This window comes from Rhinoraja longicauda, chromosome 28 (genome assembly GCF_053455715.1).
Source record: "Rhinoraja longicauda isolate Sanriku21f chromosome 28, sRhiLon1.1, whole genome shotgun sequence".
Lineage (NCBI taxonomy): Eukaryota > Metazoa > Chordata > Chondrichthyes > Rajiformes > Arhynchobatidae > Rhinoraja > Rhinoraja longicauda.
The window spans coordinates 31,530,188-31,553,146 of record NC_135980.1 but is presented as its reverse complement, the minus strand read 5'-3'; the positions used below and the strand labels follow the sequence as shown (position 1 = coordinate 31,553,146).

Genomic DNA, 22,959 nt, shown 5'->3' with positions numbered 1-22,959 from the left:
GTTGCTCAGACCCTCTAGTCCTGAGAATGTTGCATCATTGTGTTCCAATGATGTCAAACACATTTATTCAGGAGTCTATTGTGAGCACCCGGATCTAGGCTTTGAGTGATTAGACCGTGTTTGAGTGATTAGACCGTGTTTGAGTGATTAGACCGTGTTTGAGTGATTAGACCGTGTTTGAGTGATTAGACCGTGTTTGAGTGATTAGACCGTGTTTGAGTGACTGTACAGATCAAACTGAACGGGCAGTATTTAGATAACTGTAAAATGAAACACAAGGAGTGTTCGGGTAAACAGTGAGTTGTCGGAGTGTTTGTACAAAGGATGAAATGGGTGGATTTGACGGCACAATGTGAACAAACAGTGCTTGTGAGTGTGGAGGATGTGGCGGAGTAGTCACTATGTGGATGGGAAAATGTACAAGAGTGCTGCTTGTTAGTTTCCACAGGAAAAAACTAAACCACTATGGAAAATGGAAGTGTTTGTATCATCAGAATCATCTTTAATCTTCCATTAGCATCATTGATTCACACCCTAACTGAGCTGATTAGCAATGCTAGTTCCCTCTATCAGTATTCTCCTGGTGCCACGAGAGTGGTTGTCAATTGACCTGGCAATATTTAGCAAGGCCAAACAAGGACGGGCAACCTTTTAATGACATTGCGTGAATGGATTGGTGCCTTCATTCAAATTCCTCCGTGACCCTGATTAAAGTAATTTCCGGATCGATCTACCTGATATTAAAATCTGATCAAACTCTGTCATCCTGAACATAATTAACAGAATGTCATCAAAGTCTGTCGGATCAATCGTGGGACACGTTTAGTATTGAGCCGCAGAATGGATAACTCCAATTACAACTCCGCAAATGTTTTTACTGGAAAACTAACACAGCTCAGAAATTGATGTGAGTTCATCAATGCACAAAAACAAACAGGTTATTTAAAGGTTGCCCCCATTCGTATTGGCAGCGCCCGCTTTAGTTCAGGCATTGCGTGCCACAGTTTTACATCCAGTTGTGACTGTATCAGATGCAAACCCACAATAAAATGTCAGTTCCCGCTTCTTTTTGTAAATTATCTTCAACCTGGTTTTAATTAAGCAAACTTGTCAAAATAGACAACACACAGCTCTTCAAAGCTGTTTCCATGAAGGTTTGTTTCCTCTTTGCCATGGCAATAGATGACGTTCTTGTGGAGAGGTAATTACAACTGGGCATTCTCTTCACAATGCTCTGATCTGAGACTTCCAGCTGCACAGAACTTGAGTGGTGTCTGTAATCTAATGTGCCAGCAAGGTCACTTGGTCAAGACTCTATCTACCTACCTATTTATCTATCTATCTCTTTAAGTCCAGGCTCAAAACCTATTTCTACTCCCTAGCGTTTGAGGCCCTCTGAGGGGGCGCTGTGAACTGTTTATGTATGTGCTGTTATGTTTGTGTGCCATTGTATGTTCGTTCTTAGTACCTGAACTGATGTACAGCACTTTGGTCAACGTGGGTTGTTTTTAAATGTGCTAGACAAATAAAATTGACTTGACTTCACTTGACTACCTGATCAGTTGGTTGTGAAAAGTCCTTGGACCTTGGTGAGTGTGTAGTGGGAACCTGAGGGGCAGCTTGTCCACACACTGGATGGTGTGTACGTGGAACAAGCTGCCAGAGGAGGTGGCAGAGATGAGGACAATCATGGCATTGAAATGACACTTGGGCAGGTGAATGGATAGGAAAGATTTGGAGAGTTAAGGGGCAGGCAGAGGCATGCGGGATTAGCTTGGTTAGCCAAGTCGGTCGACATGGACAAATTGGTTCTATGACTCTGGCTCCATAACTATCTAAAAGACTATTCTTCAACCAGCAACACTGAAATTAGATTAAAGATAGACACAAAGTGCTGGAGTAACTCAGCGGGTCAGGCAGCATCTCTGGAGAACATGGATAGGTGACGTTTCACAGAGTGCTGGAGTAACTCAGCGGGTCAGGCAGCATCTCTGGAGAACATGGATAGGTGACGTTTCACAGAGTGCTGGAGTAACTCAGCGGGTCAGGCAGCATCTCTGGAGAACATGGATAGGTGACGTTTCACAGAGTGCTGGAGTAACTCAGCGGGTCAGGCAGCATCTCTGGTGAACATGGATAGGTGACGTTTCAGGATTGGATTAGATATTAGATGAGTTAGACTGGCATCTCATTCTACCGCAACATTAAAAACTCATTTACGCTTAAGTGCACCAGCATAACTAGATCACAAATGTTTAATGGGCAATATGTGAGTGGATATTGCAACATGCTGTTCATGTAATTTAAGACAGAGTCTACTGGAGTCATCAATGTAGTGAAGCTATTAGTGGGGAGAGGCGTTTGGAACTCCACACAGGCCGTCTCTGGAAGCTGCTATGTGTTAATAATAGTGAGCACCAATACTTTCAGTATTATCTTCAATTTAGGGGTGGCACAGTGGCGCAGCGGTAGAGTTGTTGTCTCACAGCGCCAGAAACCCGGGTTCCATCCTGGTTCCCGGTGCTGTCTGTACGGAGTTTGTACATTCTCCCCGTGACCTGCGTGGGTTTTCTCCGAGATCTCTAGTTTCCCTCCCCTCCCTCCCCCCTCCAAAGACGTTCAAGTTTGTAAGCTAGTTAGCTTCGGCAAACATTGTTCCTAGTAGTAGGGTAGTGTTAGTGTGCGGGGATCGTTAGTCGGTGCGGACTCAGTGGGCCAAAGGGCCTGTTTCCGTGCTGCAGGGGGTATGGGGAGAAGGCAGGAACAGGGTACTGTTTGAGAATGATCAGCCATGATCACATTGAATGGCGGGGCTGGCTCAAAGGGCCGAATGGCCTCCTCCTGCACCCATTGTCTATTCTCTAAACTAAACTAAATTACAAATCCAAGTTATAGTGTGTAGCATTGTGTGAAATACGAGTATCTATTAAACTACTAGAGAGGGCAGTGAGACGTGCTTTACAGGTAGTTTGGAAAAGTCTAAAGCCCCATTTTAGCACATGGTGTTAAATCAGTGCAGGCAGCTTTAACATGGCAGACAAACACGAGCCTGGTGTTCCTGGCACTGGGAATGACAACTCCACTTTGCTGGAAGCACTTACTGATCACAGACCTTACGGTTTGTTATAACGCTGGTGATACTTAGTACATAACGAGAAAGTCCCGTAAATACTCAGCACACCAGGGTGCGAAGAACAGTGAGAAGGGAAACAGAGTTAGGGGTGATCAGATGAATATGTTGCATATTCATTACCTGCGTCAAATCGATTCTCAATCTCTACATACTTTAGTTCAGTTTACTTTAGTTTAGACACAGTGCGAAAACAGGCCCTTCGGCCCATCGAGTCCACACCGACCAGCGATCCCCACACATTAACACTACCCTACACACAGTAAGGGCAACTTACATTTATACCAAGCCAATTAGCCTACAAACCAGTATGTCTTTGGAGTGTGGGATGAAACCGAAGATCTCGGAGAAAACCCACGCAGGTCACGGGGGGAACGTACAACCTCCGTACAGACAGCACCCGTAGTAGGGATGGAACCCGGGTCTCTGGCGCTGTGCTACCGTGCCGCCTAATTTTGATGTTTGAAAGCAATTTTAATTACTGAGGTTCTATTGTTTTTCAATACCACTGATGAAGGCTTGTACATGCTTGCCTTCATTAGACAGGGCATTGATGACAAGAGTTGCAATGGCACCTTACAGTACAGATGTTGGTGACCACATGTGGAACACTGCGTACAGTCGTGGTCACCGTACGAGAACAATAACACAAGTACACTAGAGAGGGTGCAGAAGAGACTCACAAAGGATATTAAGGATAAGGTTCTGAAGAAGGGACTCGATCTGAAACATCACCCATTCCTTCTCTCCAGAGATGCTGCCTGGCCCGCTGAGTTGCTCCAGCTTTTTGTGTCTATCTAGCATCTACCTCATTGGAGGCCCTCGGGCTATCTTTAATTGTGGACTGAATAACCAAGAAATTCCAGATTAATTTAGAAAAGATTAAGGACATTTTGCATTTTGTGTCCATATTCACAGGGATCTTGCCGGGTCTGAAGGGCATGAGTTACGAGGAGAGATTGGAGAATTTATTGTGTTATTGATCATTCTGTATCTGAGTGTTGTGTTACTGCATTAATGTCCCTGTGAAACTGTAGCATTGCTCCATGCCTGGGCAGATGGTGGTAACTCAGCGGGTCAGGCAGCATCTGTGGAGAACATGGATAGGTGACGTTTCACAGAGTGCTGAAGTAACTCAGCGGGACAGGCAGCATCTCTGGAGAGAAGGAATGGGTGACGTTTCGGGTCGAGAACCTTTGTCCATTCACATTTCTCTACATAGTCTACCTATGTCCTCTTCACAATTGATATCTTCACGTCACCATCAAAGTCTGCCCACCCACCTTCACTGACTTCATCCGAGTTATTTATATCAATTGCCAGCATTTGAGGGACAAGTAGAATATGATATGATACGATAGAACTTTAATTATCCCAGGAGGGAAATTGATCCGCCATATATTATCATAAAAACACAAGATACATGAAACATGAAATTAAAGTGATGAGTGGAAAGGACTGGGGATGGGCAAAGATTGGGGGGCTGGTGGGGGGAGGGGAGGGGAAAGTCAGTCTCAGCTTTTCTCAGCAGAACGCTAACAGAATACTATTATTTGTTGCCAGAGAAAGGAATACAAAACTCGGATGCTGTGCGTCGGTTGTACAGAGTATCAGTGAGACCACAGTGTACAATATTGATTTTCTTATTTAAGAAAGGATATTGATGTGTTGGAAGCAGTTCTAACAAGGTGTAGCGTGCTGATACCGGGAGCAACAGGCTGCTTTGAAAGTCGAGGCTTTGGTGTGCTGGAGTTGAGAAGAATAAGAGGGGATTTGATTGAAACATTTCGCTTCCTGAGAGGACTCAGCTGGATTAACGTGACCCAGGGCCTCGCATTGCACCACGCACATAAGACCCATTGATGCCTACTCTTTGCTTCCCATTAGCCGACTAGTCTCGTCAACACCAGCACGTGACTTCCCACACCGTGAGTTGCACGTACATAGTCCCCTGAATGTAGCAACACAGGTAAAACATAGAAACATAGACAAATAGGTGCAGGAGGAGGCTATTCAACCCTTCGAGCCAGCACGGCCATTCAATATGATCATGGCTGATCATCCAGAATCAGTACCCCGTTCCTGCTTTCTCCCCATGTCCCTTCATTCCGTTAGCCCTAAGAGTGACATCTAACTCTCTCTTGAACACATCCATGGTAGACAATGTGGTGAGAAAGGCTTCATCAGACAGGGCTTTGATGACAAGAGTTGCAACGGCATCTTACAGTGCACAGGATGTTGGTGACCACATGTGTAACACTGCGTACAGTTGTGGTCGCCGTACGAGTACAATAACACAAGCAAGCTAGCGAGGATGCAGAAGAGATTCACAAAGGTATTGCCAGGTCTGGAGGGCTTGTTATTCAGTTTAGTTTAGAGATACAGCTCAGAAACAGGCCCTTCGGCTCACCGGGTCCGTGCCGACCAGCGATCCCTGCACATTAACACTATCCTACACCCAGTCAATTAACCTACAAACCTGCACGTCTTTGGAGTGTGGGAGGAAAACAAAGATCTTGGAGAAAACCCACGCAGATCACGGGGAGAACGTACAAACTCCGTACAGACAGCACCCATAGTCGGGATCAAACCCGGGTCTCCGGCGCTGTGAGGCAGCAACTCTACCGCTGCTCCACCGTGAGATTGAGAGAGATTGGATCGGTTGAGGCTGTTTTCCCAAGAACAAAGGAAGTTGAGGGCTGACTTTATTGTGGTTTACAAAATTAAAAGGGGCTTAGATAAAATGGATGGTCAGTCTTTTACCCAGGGTTGGGGAGTCGAAAACCAGAGGGTATAGATCTGTGGCAAGAGAGGGAAAAAAGGTCATTAGGTCATGTGATAGGATTAGAATTAGGCCATTCGGCCCATCAAGTCTACTGCGCCATTCAATTACGAGATAGCTCTCCCTCCTAACCCCATTCTCCTGCCTTCTCCCCATAACCCCTGACACCCATAGTAATCAAGAATCTATCTATCTCTGCCTTAAATATATCCAGTGACTTGGCCTCCACAGCCTTCTGTGGCAAAGAATTCCACAGATTCACCACCCTCTGTCTAAAGAAATTCCTCCTCATCTCCTTTTTAAAGGAACGTCCTTTGATTCCCTCTGGTCCTAGACTCTCCCACCAGTGGAAACATCCTCTCCACTCTATCCAGGCCTTTCACTATTCAATAACCTTCCATGAGGTCCCCCCCTCCTTCCAATCTCCAGCGAGTGTAGGCCCAATGCCGACAAACGCTCATCACATGTTAACCCACTCATTCCTGCGATCATTCTTGTAAACCTCCTCTGGACCCTCTCCAGAGCCAGCACTTCCTTCCTCAGATATGGGACCCAGAATTGCTCACAATATTCCAAATGTGGCCTGACCAGCGCCTTATAGAGCCTCAGCATTATATCTCTGTTTTTGTATTCTAGCTCTCTGAAATAAATGCTAGCATTGAGCTGTGAAACTGATGCCTGGTAGAGCAGGCTGGGACTTTATTCCTTGGAGCGCAGGAGGATGAGGGGAGAAGGCAGGAACGGGGTACTGATTGAGAGTGATCAGCCATGATCGCATTGAATGGCGGTGCTGGCTCGAAGGGCTGAATGGCCTACTCCTGCACCTATTGTCTATTGTCTATTGTCTCCCCTGACATCAGTCTGAAGAAGGGTCTCGACATGAATCGTCACCCATTCCTTCTCTCCAGAGATGCTGCCTGACCCGCTGAGTTACTCCAGCATTTTGTGTCTACTCATGCAGAGAGCTACCATCTACCTGCACAATCACGACCAATTACAGCAGGCAATTATCCTACCAATCCAGACATTGTCGGCATGTGTGAGCAAACCAGAACACCTCGGACAAAATCCCGACGCAGTCACAGGGAGAACATGCAAACTCCACAAAGACAATACCGGAGGTCAGGATCAAACCCGGGCCAATAGAGCAGCTACGGCTAGACCACCGTGGCCTCTCCCGAGGTCAACCAATCTTTGTACTTGTAGATGTTTGACCATCTTGTGGAACAACATGAGGCGAGTGAAATAAACACTCGGTTTAGAAATTAGTTTCTCAATCTATTTATGCAACGAAGGCAGATCTGGTTCCTGAGAAATCAATGCAGCTCAGTGTCGAATCTGTTCTGGCAAGCCAGTTATTTTCCAATTCTTCCTGTGACATTGATTCTCCAGGTTCTCAACCTCTTTTACCATGTTCAATAGCTTCTGTTCTCTTTCATTTTCACCTTGTGCTCACAAAAATAGACTGATAACACTTGACTTACTTGGCCACATAAATAACTCTTTCCCTGGGCAAGTCAACAGAGTATTCACTGTAATTTAGTAGCTTAACTCTTTTGGTTAAAAATAATATCCATCCTGACACCCATACTAATCAAGATTCTATCTATCTCTACCTTAAAAATATCCACTGACTTGGCCTCCACAGCCTTCTGTGGCAAAGAATCCCACAGATTCACCACCCTCTGACTAAAGAAATTTCTCCTCGTCTCCTTCTTAAAAGAATATCCTTTAATTCTGAGGATATGACCTCTAGTCCTAGATGTATCAACGAGGTCTCCCCTCATTCTTCTAAACTCGAGGGAGTACAGGCCCAGTGCCGACAAACGCTAATCATAGGTTAACTCACTTAGTCCACCGCTCCTCTTCACTCAATGTAAGGAGGGAGGTGGGAAGTTCACAATGTGGTTGTCCATTGTAGGCCAATAAATCCCAATAATGTAGGGCATCTGGACCATCTATCTTCATATGCGACCATCGTGGGCAACAGAGAAGGGCTTTGATATACAAGTGCCTAACAAAGGCTCCTGATATGCAAGTATGGGGTGTTAATGCAAGGTGACAATCTTGAAAGAACATTTGGTAATTAACATTTTAAATATTAACGTTAAGTTTTCTGGCCTTCATCACTCAGAGTATTGAGTGTAGGTGTTGGGAGGTTGTGTTACAGTTATACAAAATGTTGGTGAGGCCACACTTAGAGTATTGTGTTCGGTTTGGGTCACCATTTCGTCGGAAAGATGTTGTCAAGTTGGAACGGGGGTAGAGAAGATTTGCGAGGATGTTGCCAGGACTCGAGGGCCTGAGCTACAGGAAGGGGTTGGGCGGGCTAGGACTTGATTTCTTGGAGCGCAGAAGGATAAGGGGTGATCTTATAGAGGTGTACAAAATCATGAGAGGAATAGATTGGGTAGATGCACAGAGTCTCTTGCCCAGAGTAGGGAAATTGAGAACGAGGAGACATAGGTTTAAGGTGAGGGGGGGAAAGATTTAATAGGAACAGGAGGGGTAACCATTTTACACAAAGGGTGGTCGATGAATGGAAGGAGATAGGTGAGGCAGGTACTAGCACAATGTTTATGAAACATTTATACAGGTGCATGAATAGGATAGGTTTAGTGGGATATGGGCCAAATGCAGGCAGGTGGGACTTGTGTAGATGGGACATGTTAGTCGGTGTGGGCAAGTTGGGCTGAAGGGCCTGTTTCCACATCGTGTGACCCTATGACTCTATGACAGGATCTCAATATATATATTTCATACAAAGCTGGAGATTCAGACCAATTAAATAACACAACTAGACTGTAACTCATTAAAAATTAATTATTTTTCTTGTACGTTGTAAAGTAAAATATATTCCATAATTAAAAAATATACATGATGTAATTGCCTTGAAATTGATTTCAGGGACCATTAAAACATCTTTTAATAGCATCTAGAAAATGAAACAGTTTCTGTAAGTGGAACATAATTTACAGGGTTTGTCGATAATTGGAAGGTGGAGGAACAGCTACATTCAACCCGAACTGGCATCAAAATACAACATGCAGGTTCCTGACTATTACATAGAAACATAGACAATAGGTGCAGGAGGAGGCCATTCGGCCCTTCGAGCCAGCACCGCCATTCAATATGATCATGGCTGATCATCCACAATCAGTATCCCGTTCCTGCCTTCTCCCCATATCCCTTAATTCCGTTAGCCCCAACAGCTAAATCTAACTCTCTCTTGAAAACATCCAGTGAATTGGCCTCCACTGCCTTCTGTGGCAGAGAATTCCACAGATTCACAACTCTCTGGGTGAAAATGTTTTTCCTCGTCTTTGCCCTAAATGGCCGACCCCTTATTCTTAAACTGTGACAGCTGTTAACATGATATTCTCCACGATGCTGTCAATGGTCCCAGTGCCTTTTCCAGACGTTTCGATGGATGTTCCCTCATCGTCTCGGTGTTTGAAGAAATACCTTGTGCTGCTGCAGTCAAACAGAGGAATCGTTGCCACGGCCGTAAGGTGAGAAAAACAATGCTTCAAACTAGAGACTGGATCGTGGGCTACGGAGTTGAACCACTCCTTGCAAGAGGTGATCGAGGGGACGGAGGTGAACAAGGAGTCCAGTGACAACAAGGTTGTAGTTTGTGGGGACCTGTGTCATGGGGGGGGGGGAGTGGTACTGACAGTCACCCAAAAATATCCATCTTCAGCTAAATTGTTGTGTTTGTTGACGTATTCTTTCCAGAATATTGTTGGTGAAATGCAATGAGATAAAATTATAGAAGGGCTGGACGAGCTAGATGCAGGAAAAATGTTCCCAATGTTGGGGGAGTCCAGAACCAGGGGGCACAGTCTTAGAATAAAGGGGAGGTCATTTAAAACTGAGGTGAGAAGGAACTATTTCACCCAGAGAATTGTGAATTTGTGGAATTCTCTGCCACAGAGGGCAGTGGAGGCCAAATCACTGGATGGATTTAAAAGAGAGTTAGATAGAGCTCTAGGGGCTAGTGGAATCAAGGGATATGGGGAGAAGGCAGGCACGGGGTACTGATTGTGGATGATCAGCCATGATCACAATGAATGGCGGTGCTGGCTCGAAGGGCCGAATGGCCTCCTCCTGCACCTTGTTTCTATGTTTCTACGATGCCCAAGGAATTATTGCCCTTTACTTTGTTAATGAGCACTAAGGCTCGATCAATTAGCCGATGAATCAGAGCTCGTGTAATCAATGCTGTGACAATGCGCATTATCTGAATAGATTGGATGCAGCAGTTCATCAGAAAGCTCTGAGCAGCTGTGCTGGGGTAACAATGTGACATTGCTGTACTGTCAATTGGCCAAGGTCAGGACTGTGCAATATGGGGCTTCTCCAGGCATGGTCCTATTGCTAATCCCCTGCTGCTACAAACAATGAGGTGACTTTGCCACTCACCCAATTCTCTTCCACACTTGGCGCCCTCTCCTGACAATAGACAATAGGTGCAGGAGGAGGCCATTCGGCCCCTCGAGCCAGTACCGCCATTCAATGTGATCATGGCTGATCATTCACAATCAGTACCCCGTTCCTGCCTTCTCCCCATACTCCCTGACTCCACTATCATTAAGAGCGGAGGAGTCCTGGGGGTTAGGTTCCACACACTGAAGTCACAGAGTCATTTTCTGAGGCCATTCGGCCCATCGAGGCTACTCCGCCCATTGAATCATGGCTGATCGATCACTCCCTCTCAACCCCGTCCTCCTGTGCGAGCCTGGGCATTTAACCAGGCTGTGGGTGGGGGTGGTATGATCAGCCATGATCACAATGAATGGTGGTGCTGCCCCGAAGGGCCAAATGGCCTCCTCCTGCACCTCGTTTCTATGTATGAGAGGGTACTGAATTACAGGAAGGGCGGCACGGTGGCGCAGCGGTAGAGTTGGTGCCTCACAGCGCCGGAGACCCGGGTTCCATCCCGACTACAGGTGCTGTCTGTACGGAGTTTGTACATTCTCCCCATGACCTACGTGGGTTTTATCTGAGATCTTCAGTTTCCTCCCACACTCCAAAGACGTGCAGGTTTGTAGGTTAACTGGCTTGGTAAATGTAAAAATTGTCCCTAATGGGTGTAGGTTAGTGTTAATGTGCGGGGATCACCGGTCAGTGCGGACTCGGTGGGCCGAAGGGCCTGTTTCCGCGCTGTATCTCTAAACTAAACTAAAGTGAGATGTTGCGCTACCTGGTCCCAGGTATCATATCATCATATCATATATATACAGCCGGAAACAGGCCTTTTCGGCCCTCCAAGTCCGTGCCGCCCAGCGATCCCCGTACATTAACACTATCCTACACCCACTTGGGACAATTTTTACATTTACCCAGCCAATTAACCTACATACCTGTACGTCTTACAGACGATCCCGTGATCTATTTCACCAAACCTGGGTCTCGTTGTTGTTGCCTTTAACCTGCGGGCAGCAACTCATCCTGGGAACAGTTGATGGATTAGCTCACTTACTCTTGCCGAGTTAACATGGTCTCCTGTCCCTGGACACTGAACCACTGTGGCAGCACATCCTGCAGTAAGTGTTTCAGGATTCCCTGAAGAGCTGCCGGTGATGTACTGCAGAAATGGGAGTTCAATCAATAGATGATCTTCCTTCCTATTGAAAGCCAGTCACTAATAATAACTCTCCACACAGCGACCCCTGGATTTAATGCTACCCCTTCTGCACATCCGCCATCTACCAAGTAGTCACTCCTCCTCAAAGGATAGACAGAAAAGGCTGGAGTAACTCAGCGGGTCAGGCAGCATCTGTGGAGAACATGGATAGGTGACGTTTCACAGAGTGCTGGAGTAACTCAGCGGGTCAGGCAGCATGTCTGGAGAACATGGATAGGTGACGTTTCACAGAGTGCTGGAGTAACTCAGCGGGTCAGGCAGCATGTCTGGAGAACATGGATAGGTGACGTTTCACAGAGTGGAGACCCTTCTATAGACCGACCCGAAACATCACCTGTCAGTCTGGAGAGGGGTCCCAACCCGAAACGTCATCTGTCCATTTTCTCCAGTGATGCTGCCTGACCTGCTAATTTACTCCAGGTGTTTGTGACTATCTTTGGTAGAAGAGTCAAGATTCAAGAGAGTGGAGAGTGGTGTGTCCTGAAACGGACCAATACAATTCGCACTTGCAGCCGCACAACAGATATGTGAGCATAATACTATGAAAACACCACAAAAATATATGTGTGTGTGTGTGTATATGCATGTATGTGTGTGTATATATATATAGAAACATAGAAAATAGGTGCAGGAGGAGGCCGTTCGGCCCTTCGAGCCAGCACCGCCATTCAATATGATCATGGCTGATCACCCACAATCAGTACCCCGTTCCTGCTTTTCCCCCCATATTCCTTGATTCCGCGAGCCCTAAGAGCTAAATCTAATTCTCTCTTGTATATATATATATATACAGTCACACACACACATAGATATACACACAATTATAGATATGTATATATATATATATATATAAAACAAACAGACAAATATATTTACAATAATTGCACAAAGCCTAAAGTACTGCCCCCATCTGTATAGTGGAGCCGATGTGGAGGCATTTGCAGTTTCTTTTTATTGTACTTAGACAATAGACAATAGGTGCAGGAGTAGGCCATTCAGCCCTTCGAGCCAGCACCGCCATTCAATGCGATCATGGCTGATCACTCTCAATCAGTACCCCGTTCCTGCCTTCTCCCCATACCCCCTCACTCCGCTATCCTTAAGAGCTCTATCCAGCTCTCTCTTGAAAGCATCCAACGAACTGGCCTCCACTGCCTTCTGAGGCAGAGAATTCCACACCTTCACCACCCTCTGACTGAAAAAGTTCTTCCTCATCTCCATTCTAAATGGCCTACCCCTTATTCTTAAACTGTGGCCCCTTGTTCTGGACTCCCCCAACATTGGGAACATGTTATCTGCCTCTAATGTGTCCAATCCCCTAATTATCTTATATGTTTCAATAAGATCCCCCCTCATCCTTCTAAATTCCAGTGTATACAAGCCCAATCGCTCCAGCCTTTCAACATACGACAGTCCCGCCATTCCGGGAATTAACCTAGTGAACCTACGCTGCACGCCCTCCATAGCAAGAATATCCTTCCTCAAATTTGGAGACCAAAACTGCACACAGTACTCCAGGTGCGGTCTCACCAGGGCCCGGTACAACTGTAGAAGGACCTCTTTGCTCCTATACTCAACTCCTCTTGTTACGAAGGCCAACATTCCATTGGCTTTCTTCACTGCCTGCTGTACCTGCATGCTTCCTTTCATTGACTGATGCACTAGGACACCCAGATCTCGTTGAACTCCCCCTCCTCCTAACTTGACACCATTCAGATAATACTCTGCCTTTCTATTCTTACTTCCAAAGTGAATAACCTCACACTTATCTACATTAAACTGCATCTGCCATGTATCCGCCCACTCACACAACCTGTCCAAGTCACCCTGCAGCCTTATTGCATCTTCCTCACAATTCACACTACCCCCCAACTTAGTATCATCTGCAAATTTGCTAATGGTACTTTTAATCCCTTCGTCTAAGTCATTAATGTATATCGTAAATAGCTGGGGTCCCAGCACCGAACCTTGCGGTACCCCACTGGTCACTGCCTGCCATTCCGAAAGGGACCCATTTATCCCCACTCTTTGCTTTCTGCCTGTCAACCAATTTTCTATCCATGTCAGTACCCTACCCCCAATACCATGTGCCCTAATTTTGCCCACTAATCTCCTATGTGGGACCTTGTCGAAGGCTTTCTGAAAGTCGAGGTACACCACATCCACTGACTCTCCCTTGTCAATTTTCCTAGTTACATCCTCAAAAAATTCCAGTAGATTTGTCAAGCATGATTTCCCCTTCGTAAATCCATGCTGACTCGGAATGATCCCGTTACTGCTATCCAAATGCTCAGCAATTTCGTCTTTTATAATTGACTCCAGCATCTTCCCCACCACTGATGTCAGACTAACTGGTCTATAATTACCCGTTTTCTCTCTCCCTCCTTTCTTAAAAAGTGGGATAACATTTGCTATCCTCCAATCCACAGGAACTGATCCTGAATCTATAGAACATTGAAAAATGATCTCCAGTGCTTCCACTATTTCTAGAGCCACCTCCTTAAGTACTCTGGGATGCAGACCATCAGGCCCTGGGGATTTATCAGCCTTCAGTCCCATCAGTCTATCCAAAACCATTTCCTGCCTAATGTGGATTTCCTTCAGTTCCTCCATCACCCTAGGTTCTCCGGCCCCTAGAACATTTGGGAGATTGTGTGTATCTTCCTCAGTGAAGACAGATCCAAAGTAACGGTTTAACTCGTCTGCCATTTCTTTGTTCCCCATAATAAATTCCCCTGCTTCTGTCTTCAAGGGACCCACATTTGCCTTGACTATTTTTTTCCTCTTCACGTACCTAAAAAAACTTTTGCTATCCTCCTTTATATTATTGGCTAGTTTACCCTCGTACCTCATCTTTTCTCCCCGTATTGCCTTTTTAGTTAACTTTTGTTGCTCTTTAAAAGAGTCCCAATCCTCTGTCTTCCCACTCTTCTTTGCTATGTTATACTTCCTCTCCTTAATTTTTATGCTGTCCCTGACTTCCCTTGTCAGCCACAGGTGTCTCTTACTCCCCTTAGAGTCTTTCCACCTCTTTGGAATAAATTGATCCTGCAACCTCTGCATTATTCCCAGGAATACCTGCCATTGCTGTTCTACCGTCTTCCCTGCTAGGGCCTCCTTCCAGTCAATTTTGCCCAGCTCCCGCCTCATGCCTCTGTAATCCCCTTTGCTATACTGTAATACCGACACTTCCGATTTTCCCTTCTGCCTTTCCATTTGCAGAGTAAAATTTATCATGTTGTGATCACTGCCTCCTAATGGCTCTTTTACCTCTAGTCCCCTTATCAGATCAGGTTAATTAGTACACGTTTCCATTAATGCTGTTTGGAAGGCCAGTGTTTCTCGTCACCTTACCACTGGCTGCCAGACTCCCTCAATTGCCCTCCTGGGATAAATAAAGTCCTATCGTGTCGTGTCATATCGTATCGAAGGAAACTTCTCCGGTGGGGTAAGAGAACAGAGTTGCTAAAGTAAGATTACACCAAGCACACACCTCCCGACTCAGGGACACTTCCTTCCCAGCGGTTATCAGGCAACTGAACCATCCAACCACCAACTAGAGAGCGGTCCTGAGCTACTATCTACCTCATTGGAGACCCTCAGACTATCTTTAATTGTGGGCCGAATAGCCAAGAAATTCAATACTAATTTCGAAACGATGAAGGAAATTTTATCGGCATGAAATATTCATTCAGTTTCTCTCTCCACAGCACAGATATTGTTTCCTGACAAAGCCAAGCAAAAGAATATTATTATTCAGAATACTCTTGTAACTTAAAAGATGACAGAGTTCTATCAGTTATTCCCAGTTGAACCATACTTGATGTTATCTGTAATCTTCTAGCAAAGGGGTTGGTTTGGTTTGGTTTCGTTTAGAGATACAGCATGGAAACAGGCCCTTCGGCCCACCGAGCGTGCCGACCAGCGATCCCCGCACACTAGCACTATCCCACACACACACACACACGCACACACGAGGGATAATTTCCAATTTTACTGAAGCCAATTAACCTACAAACACGCACGTCCTTGGAGTGTGGGAGGAAACCGGAGCACCCGGAGAAAACCCAGGCAGGTCACAAGGATAATAATGTACAAACTCCGTACAGGCAGCACTCGAGGTCAGGATGGGACCTGTGTCCTTGGCGCTGTGAGGCAGTAGTTCCCTGTGTGGAAGTGGATGTGATGTGTTCTGGCAATGTGGCAAAGGCATTCTTTCTCTTCGATAAGCAGGCAGCTATGAAGAGGGACCATGTTGTTTGAAAGCAAGATGTCTTCACAGGGATATCACACTTTGTTCTCTCCATTAGTTACAGGGTTCACAGGGGAAACACATGCCAGTGGAAACAGGCCCTTCGGCCCACCGAGTCTGAGCCAACCAGCGGTCGCTGGTCAGCACAGACTCGGTGGGCCGAAGGGCCTGTTTCCACGCTGTATCGTATTGAATGGCGGTGCTGGCTCGAAGGGCTGAATGGCCTACTGCTGCACATATTTTCTATGTTTCTATGTACCTCCAAATTAAACTAGGTATTTATTCACAAAATGCTGGAGTAACTCAGCAGGTCAGGCAGCATCTCGGGAGAGAAGGAATGGGCGATGTTTCGGGTCGAGACCCTTCTTCAGAAGAAGTCCTCCTCCGCTCCACTCCAAATTAAATGAAACACCCGGAGAAACCCACGCGGTCACGGGGAGAAGGTGCAAACTCCGTGCAGACAGCACCCGTGGTCAGGATCGAACCCGGGACCCCGGCGCTGGGAGGCAGCAACTCTACCGCTGCGCCACCATTCATCACACAAATCCCAGCCCCTCAGTATTCAGCAGTGTCAGGACCCAGTTGATGGTGAATAATGGCCTTGCAACTAACTATATGGCAAAAACCCAGAGAACATGCGGCCAATTCAACACACACTTTCAAATAATTCTAGATGAAGCCCAAACCATGGGAACACATTTCATTGTCAAGCTGTCTCATGCCTTTGATACCAGCGATATAAATTCTCCATTATATTGTCGATTGTATAATGATGAGCTTTCAATTTCTTTAACACAAGTTTCAGGAAATGCTTCTGCCCGGCTAACATGACTGTGTCCGATGGGCAGTGGAGAGATTGATAGTAGGTCATGACTTGGTCCGTGTGTTGATGGGGAGAGAGGGTTCGCTGCATACAAATGGCACGGGTGTCATTCCATTGATTAATGGCCTCCCATCCATTTTGGATGATAGGTTGAACGTTTAATTTGCCCTGGGGGGCAGCAGTCTGCTGTCCTCGGGTAGCCTGTGACAAGCCCCCCAGTGCAGAGGGTCGCTGAGAATGAGCTCTCCCGCCACTGGGGGCGATACCCACCCACGTCCTGTGAAATTGAGCTGACATTTCCCAGCCAACAATCTTTCACACTTGACAAATCCACATTTGAAAGCGTGTGGTTCTCCAGACGGACTTAAATTTCCGATCACAAAGGTAACAGTCATTTTGTGTGAGACCCAATTCATGTGATGCTGAGCGAGATAACAGTGTATTAGTATTCCGGCTCCAGGGGAAGTTGCTGGCTTTGCAATAGTCCACCCAGGTCCTCTGGCCAAGTGGCCGAGGGACCTTTATGTGTCAGCCCAGGCTGGCTCACGCCCAGGAAGCCCAAGCCATGGTCAACCACTGGTCAAATGTCAACACCTCACACCAATGCCTCATTACATTGTGATTGTGTGATTTATTATCACATCAAACTAATTGTAGCACACTAGCCAGACCCTGTCTCCTGTATCTGTACACTGTGGATGGATGGCTCGATTGTAATCATGTATGGTCTTTCTGGTTAGTACACAACAAAAAGCTTTTCACTGTACCTCAGTACACGTGACAATAGACTACGGGTATATATAGGGCATATATGCGTTGTATATGTGTGTGTGTATATATATATATATACACACACACATATGTATATACAAGTATGTATGTAGGAAGGAACTGCAGATGCTAGTTTAAATCGAAGATAGACATAAAATGCTGGAGTAACTCAGCAGGAGAGAGAGAGAGAGAGAGAGAGAGAGAGAGAGAGAGAGAGAGAGAGAGAGAGAGAGAGAGAGAGAGAGAGAGAGAGAGAGAGAGAGAGAGAGAGAGGTCGTGTTTTTCTCTGCTCCGGCGACTGAGAAGTTTTGAAGCAACCTTTCAAGGTTCTTGTCGAAGGAGGAGGAACAGTTGCAGTGAGATTTCATAGTTTGACCGAACGTCGGACTGTGGAAACTTTCCTTTGTTTAAGGATTTCTCCATTTCGTGTGGAATTCCTGAGTTCCTCTGCACCGCGGTGGGAGCAGCCGTGGCTGGCGGATTGCCAAGAGTGCCTGGAGATCGTGGGTAGGAATGATTTCGGTGTCTTTGACATTTATAGCACCGACTCTCTGCCCCAATACCGTTTTGCACAGTGCTGTTGCCTGGGCTTAACGTGAAGAGGGTATCTTTTGCTTCTGTCAGGGCTTTGAAGAGCCTTCCAAAAGCTGCTCTGGACTGTGGAGGTGAGCTTGGGGACTTTCCTTTCTCTGGCTGGAGGAAACTGCTACTGCTGCTCATTCAGACTGTGACTGTCTCTGAGGATCGCTTTTGAGCTGAGGTGCTGCTGTCCCTGGAGCTGAGGTGTGCCACTGTCATGAAGGCGGGGGCTCGGCCTAAGGTTCAGAGCTACGCAGTGGCGGCTTCGACGGCGGCCTCGAGGCCACTCGTGGATGAGCCTCATGTTGACTTGGACTGGGATATTTACGGGATCTCGGTTCAAACCGGGTTCACGTGGAGCAGGGCTGCAATTGCAAAGGGCTTGCATGATCTGTTCAAGAGGGATGTCATTGCCTCTTCCGAGAGTGCAGGAGGGAAGGTTCAGTTGATACTGAAGTCCCGGAAGGATGTGGCCCAAGTGTTGGAGAAGGGGCTCACGGTGGAGGGGGTCCATCTACAGGTGGAACCGTGGGTGTCCAATGTAAAATCGGTTCTCCTACGGAATTGTCCCACGTTTCTCCGGGATGCAAAAATCCTTCCACACTTGATGAAGATTGGGGAGGTGCGGTCTAAGCTTACTAGGCTCATGCACCCCGGGAATGACCCGTATGAGAAAGGGGTGCTGAGCTTCAAGAGGCGCGTGTTTATGAAGGTGGAAGTGGGGTTGGGTGCTGAGGGGAGTTTCGCTGTGGAGCATAAGGGTCTCTCTAATCGCGTGTACTGGAGCTGGGGAGAGGCACAGTGTCACGCGTGCAAGGAGTTTGGACATCTCCGTAGAGAGTGTCCCAGGAGCCGGGCCACTGCGAGAAATTCTAACGCAGGGGCCCAGGAATGCAGTGCTGGCCCATCCGGGGCGGCCCTCCAAGCCTCGGTGGCCCGGGGTGGAACTGCTGACTCGGCTGGGGCTGCTGACTCCGTCTCGGTAACCCGGGACGGCACTGCCAACCCATCAGAGGCTGCAAGTACTACCTTGGTGACCCGGAGCAGTGAGGGCCCCCCCCCCCCCCATACCCTGAACCTGTGGAGGTGGTAGATGGCAAGGCGCAGGGGAAGGGTGAAGGGGGGGAGGGAGGTTGGGTGACGCAGAAGGGGAAGACTAAGAATAAGGATAAGAAGAAGGATAAGCCCCTCCAAGGGAATCAATCAATAGCAGATGGGCTCCTGCCCAGTGGGCCCAGTGAAGTCCAGGGCGCACCTGGTTTGGCTCAGCAAGGAGCTGAGGTGAACCGGAAGGGGGCAGGTGGGAGCAAACATGGGAGTAGAAAGGGGGCAACGGGTGGTGCGGAGGTGGAGGACCCTTCCTCTATGGAGGTCACCGCACCTCCCATAGCCACCGGGACAAAAAGAAGGCTGTCGGAAAGCGAGGAAGAGCATGAGCGTGGGCCCAAATTAAGGGGGACGGATATTTCGAGACCTTCCACCCCTGTCGAGAGCGGTGACCACGGACTGGTGACTTGTGGGCCGGAGGATGAGCCTCTGTTTCAGGGACCTTCTGCAGGTGTTACCAGACCAGTTACTGGGATCGCCTCCCCTGAAACCGTGTCCTCTGGGTTGGTGGCGGCCCCCTCGTCTCTGGGGCCTTCCGTGGAAGTCATCTCATCGGGTAGCGGGGTTGATGCCCCTGGGAGTGTGTCCGCTGGGTCGGAGGAGGTCCCCTCGTTTCAGGGGCCTTCTGAGGGTGATGGCACGCCGGTCGATGGGTTTGACTCCCCTGGAAATGTGCTCCCTGGGATGGGGGATGAGCAGAGTCAGCCTGAGGGGGGAGGAGCGGGAGATCAAACGTACCACTCTGAGCTCTGTATTAGAACCAGTGGAAGTGATGAGGGGAGTGATGCCTCATCGGTTGAGGTAGTAGGGGAGACTCCAAGAACACCTGGGACCCCGGGGGTGCCTGCTGTTTTTTCTTCCCCAGACCCAGAGGTGGGGTGTGATGGGAGAGTGCAGGAGCCTAGCCTTTTACCGGACAGCTTGTTGCTGTCAGAGGCATCGGGACCCTCCCTCGGCATTGATCCTGGGGGTGGTGTCATGCCGGAGGAGGGGGAGAGCGATGGGCTCGGCCTGTGCAGTGGGGTGGGTGAGCTTTCAGCAAGCTGTAGTCCCACGGACTCTGACACTGGCCTTGAGCGATGTGCAGAGGAGGCTGCTGCTCCAGGTGTGAGTGGGTTGGCGGGGCGCCCAGACTTCAGGGCTGTGTTTAACGCAACCCTTATCCGTGAGATTCAGGACTTTCTCAAAACATCTAAAAGTCACAAGACTAAAGTGGAAACAGCGAAGAGGCGGTGGGGAGAGCTGCCAGGATTTATTGAGGATCTTGATAGCATCCTTGGCAGCAAGGATAGTGATATTACTGCGTCTGTGAGGCATCAGCTTGGGGATTTCTCAAAGTTCCTCAAGGAGGATGGTTCTGTGATCAAGAGCAATGTGAGGAAATAATTCCAACGTGTTTGCAAATTCACAGTAGTTACATTAAATTTAAATGGCAGTAGAGCGAGCTTTCGCAGATTTCAGCATTTACAAGTCCTGAGAGAGGGGAAATACGCGGTGTGTTTTCTGCAAGAGACGCACACTGTTGTCGGTGACGAACCCACCTGGCGACTGGAGTGGGAAGGGGGGGTTTACATGAGCCACCTCAGCACAAACTCGAGCGGGGTGGCTTTTCTGTTGGCCCCGACTTTTCAGCCAGAGATCCTGAAGGTGCAGGAAGTGGTGCCAGGTCGTTTGCTCTATCTGGCTGTGAGTCTGGATGGCATGCCGTTGCATTTTATTAACGTGTATGCCCCCAGCAGTGGCACGATGCAGGCCTGCCTACTTCAGGAGGTGACTGCTCTGTTGAGCACTATTGAAAGAGGAGAGTGTGTCTTTCTGGGGGGAGATTTCAACTGCACACTTGAGGTGCGAGATCGTTCTGGTACTCAGTGTGCCCCTGCTGTAGCAAAGAAACTGAGAGGCTTGCTTGATTCCTTTGAGCTAGTGGATGCATGGCGGAACCTCCACCCTGACTCAAACGCATTCTCGCGGAGGTCTGAGGGGGGCGGTTCCCGCATTGATCGAATGTATATCTCCGGTGCGTTTGTCTCCCGTGTCTCAGCGGCCTCAATGCGGCTGGTGCCGTGCTCGGACCACTGTCTGGTGCGCATGGACTTCAATCCGGGGCGCACGCGGGCTGGGTCTGCTTACTGGCACTTCAATAACAAGCTGCTGGAGGATCGGTGTTTCCGGGAGTCATTCAGACGGAGTTGGGTGAAGTGGAGAGAGAGGCAGGGGAGCTTTTCTTCACTTAGGCAGTGGTGGGATGTGGGGAAAGCTCACATCCGCCTCTTTTGTAAGGAATATACGTGGGGGTCGACCGGAAGGCGGGACTCAGCGGTTGAGAGGCTCGAGAGGGAGCTATCGGGGGCGGAGTCTCGCCTGGGTCGGATTGGTGAGGACTCCTGTGAATGGGGAGAGTTTCAGGGGAAGAAGGAAGCCTTGAGGAACCTGCTGCTTGAGCGGTCCCGAGGTGCTTACGTGAGGTCGCGGGTCCAAATGCTGCACGATTTGGACCGAGCGTCACCTTTCTTTTTCTCTCTGGAGAAGGGGCGGGGAGCCCGCAAACAGCTCGTAGAGCTGCTCGCGGATGATGGCTCCTCTGTCACAGATCCAGAGAGGATCAGTGCTTTAGTCCGGTCCTTTTATGGGACCCTGTTCTCCGCAGATGGTTGCAGCGGGGAGGCTCAGCGGGTCCTGTGGGAGGGTCTACCGACTGTAGATAGGGAAGCGTTCGATCTTCTGGATGACTCCTTATCACTGGAGGAGTTGACACGTGCCCTGTACCAGCTCAGGAGGGGCAAGTCCCCTGGGCTGGATGGGTTGACGGTAGAATTTGTTAGAGCCTTCTGGGATGTCCTGGGGGGTGATTACATGAAGGTTCTGGGGGAGAGCTTGGCGACCGGGGAGATGCCCCTCTCGTGGCGCAGAGCAGTCGTTGTCCTGCTGCCCAAGAAGGGTGAACTCCGCCTGTTGAAGAACTGGCGCCCGGTCTCTCTCCTCTGTACAGAGTACAAAATCTTTGCACGGGCGATGGCAAATCGCCTAGGCTCTGTGCTGTCTCAACTGATTCACCCTGACCAGTCCTATACAGTCCCTGGTCGGTCCATTCAGGATAACATCCACCTGGTTAGGGACCTGATTTATCTATCTCAGGGCACTGGTCAGTCAGTAGCCTTCCTGTCTCTTGATCAGGAGAAGGCTTTTGACAGGGTAGACCACGACTACCTACTCGGGACGCTGCAAGCGTTCGGATTTGGACCGCATTTTGTAGCCAGGGTCCGGCTCTTGTACGCTGCAGCGGAGTGTCTTGTGAAGGTTAATGGGGTGTTGTTGGCTCCCATTCATTTTGGGAGGGGGGTTCGTCAGGGGTGCCCCATGTCCGGTCAGTTGTACTCGGTCTGTGTAGAGCCATTCCTGTGTCTTCTTCGGAGGAAGCTGACAGGCCTGGCTCTACCAGGTCCGGGGGTGGAAGTGGTTCTTTCAGCCTATGCCGATGATGTGCTCCTTACGTTCACTGACCCTGGTGACCTGCGGAGGATGCGTGAATGCCAGAGGACTTTCTCGGCTGCATCATCCGCCAGGATTAATTGGAGTAAATGCTCTGGACTATTAGTGGGTCAGTGGCAGGTAGACTCCCTGCCGGAGGAGATGGCGATGTATGCGTGGAGCACCACGCACCTCCTCTATCTGGGGGTGTACCTGAGTCCCACTGAGGATGCCTGGCCGGCGAACTGGCAGGAGCTGGAGATGAAAGTCGTCGCCCGGCTGGGACGCTGGTCAGGCCTGCTTGGAGTCCTTTCCTTTCAGGGGAGGGTGCTGGTCATAAACCAGCTGGTGGCCTCCATGTTGTGGTACCGGCTGGCTACTCTTGTCCCGCCCTCCA

General features: G+C 48.5%; 1 protein-coding gene across 1 annotated transcript in view; it reads left to right on the top strand.

Annotated features, from left to right (window-relative positions):
* Positions 1-3,030: 3,030 nt before the first annotated feature.
* Positions 3,031-22,959, top strand: part of LOC144607222 (retinol dehydrogenase 12-like) — a 73,677-nt gene continuing 53,748 nt past the window's right edge. Inside the window, exon 1 of the mRNA XM_078423902.1 lies at positions 3,031-3,118. Within this exon, the coding sequence (XP_078280028.1) occupies positions 3,031-3,118 (88 nt within the window). The remainder of the gene's footprint in view (positions 3,119-22,959) is intronic.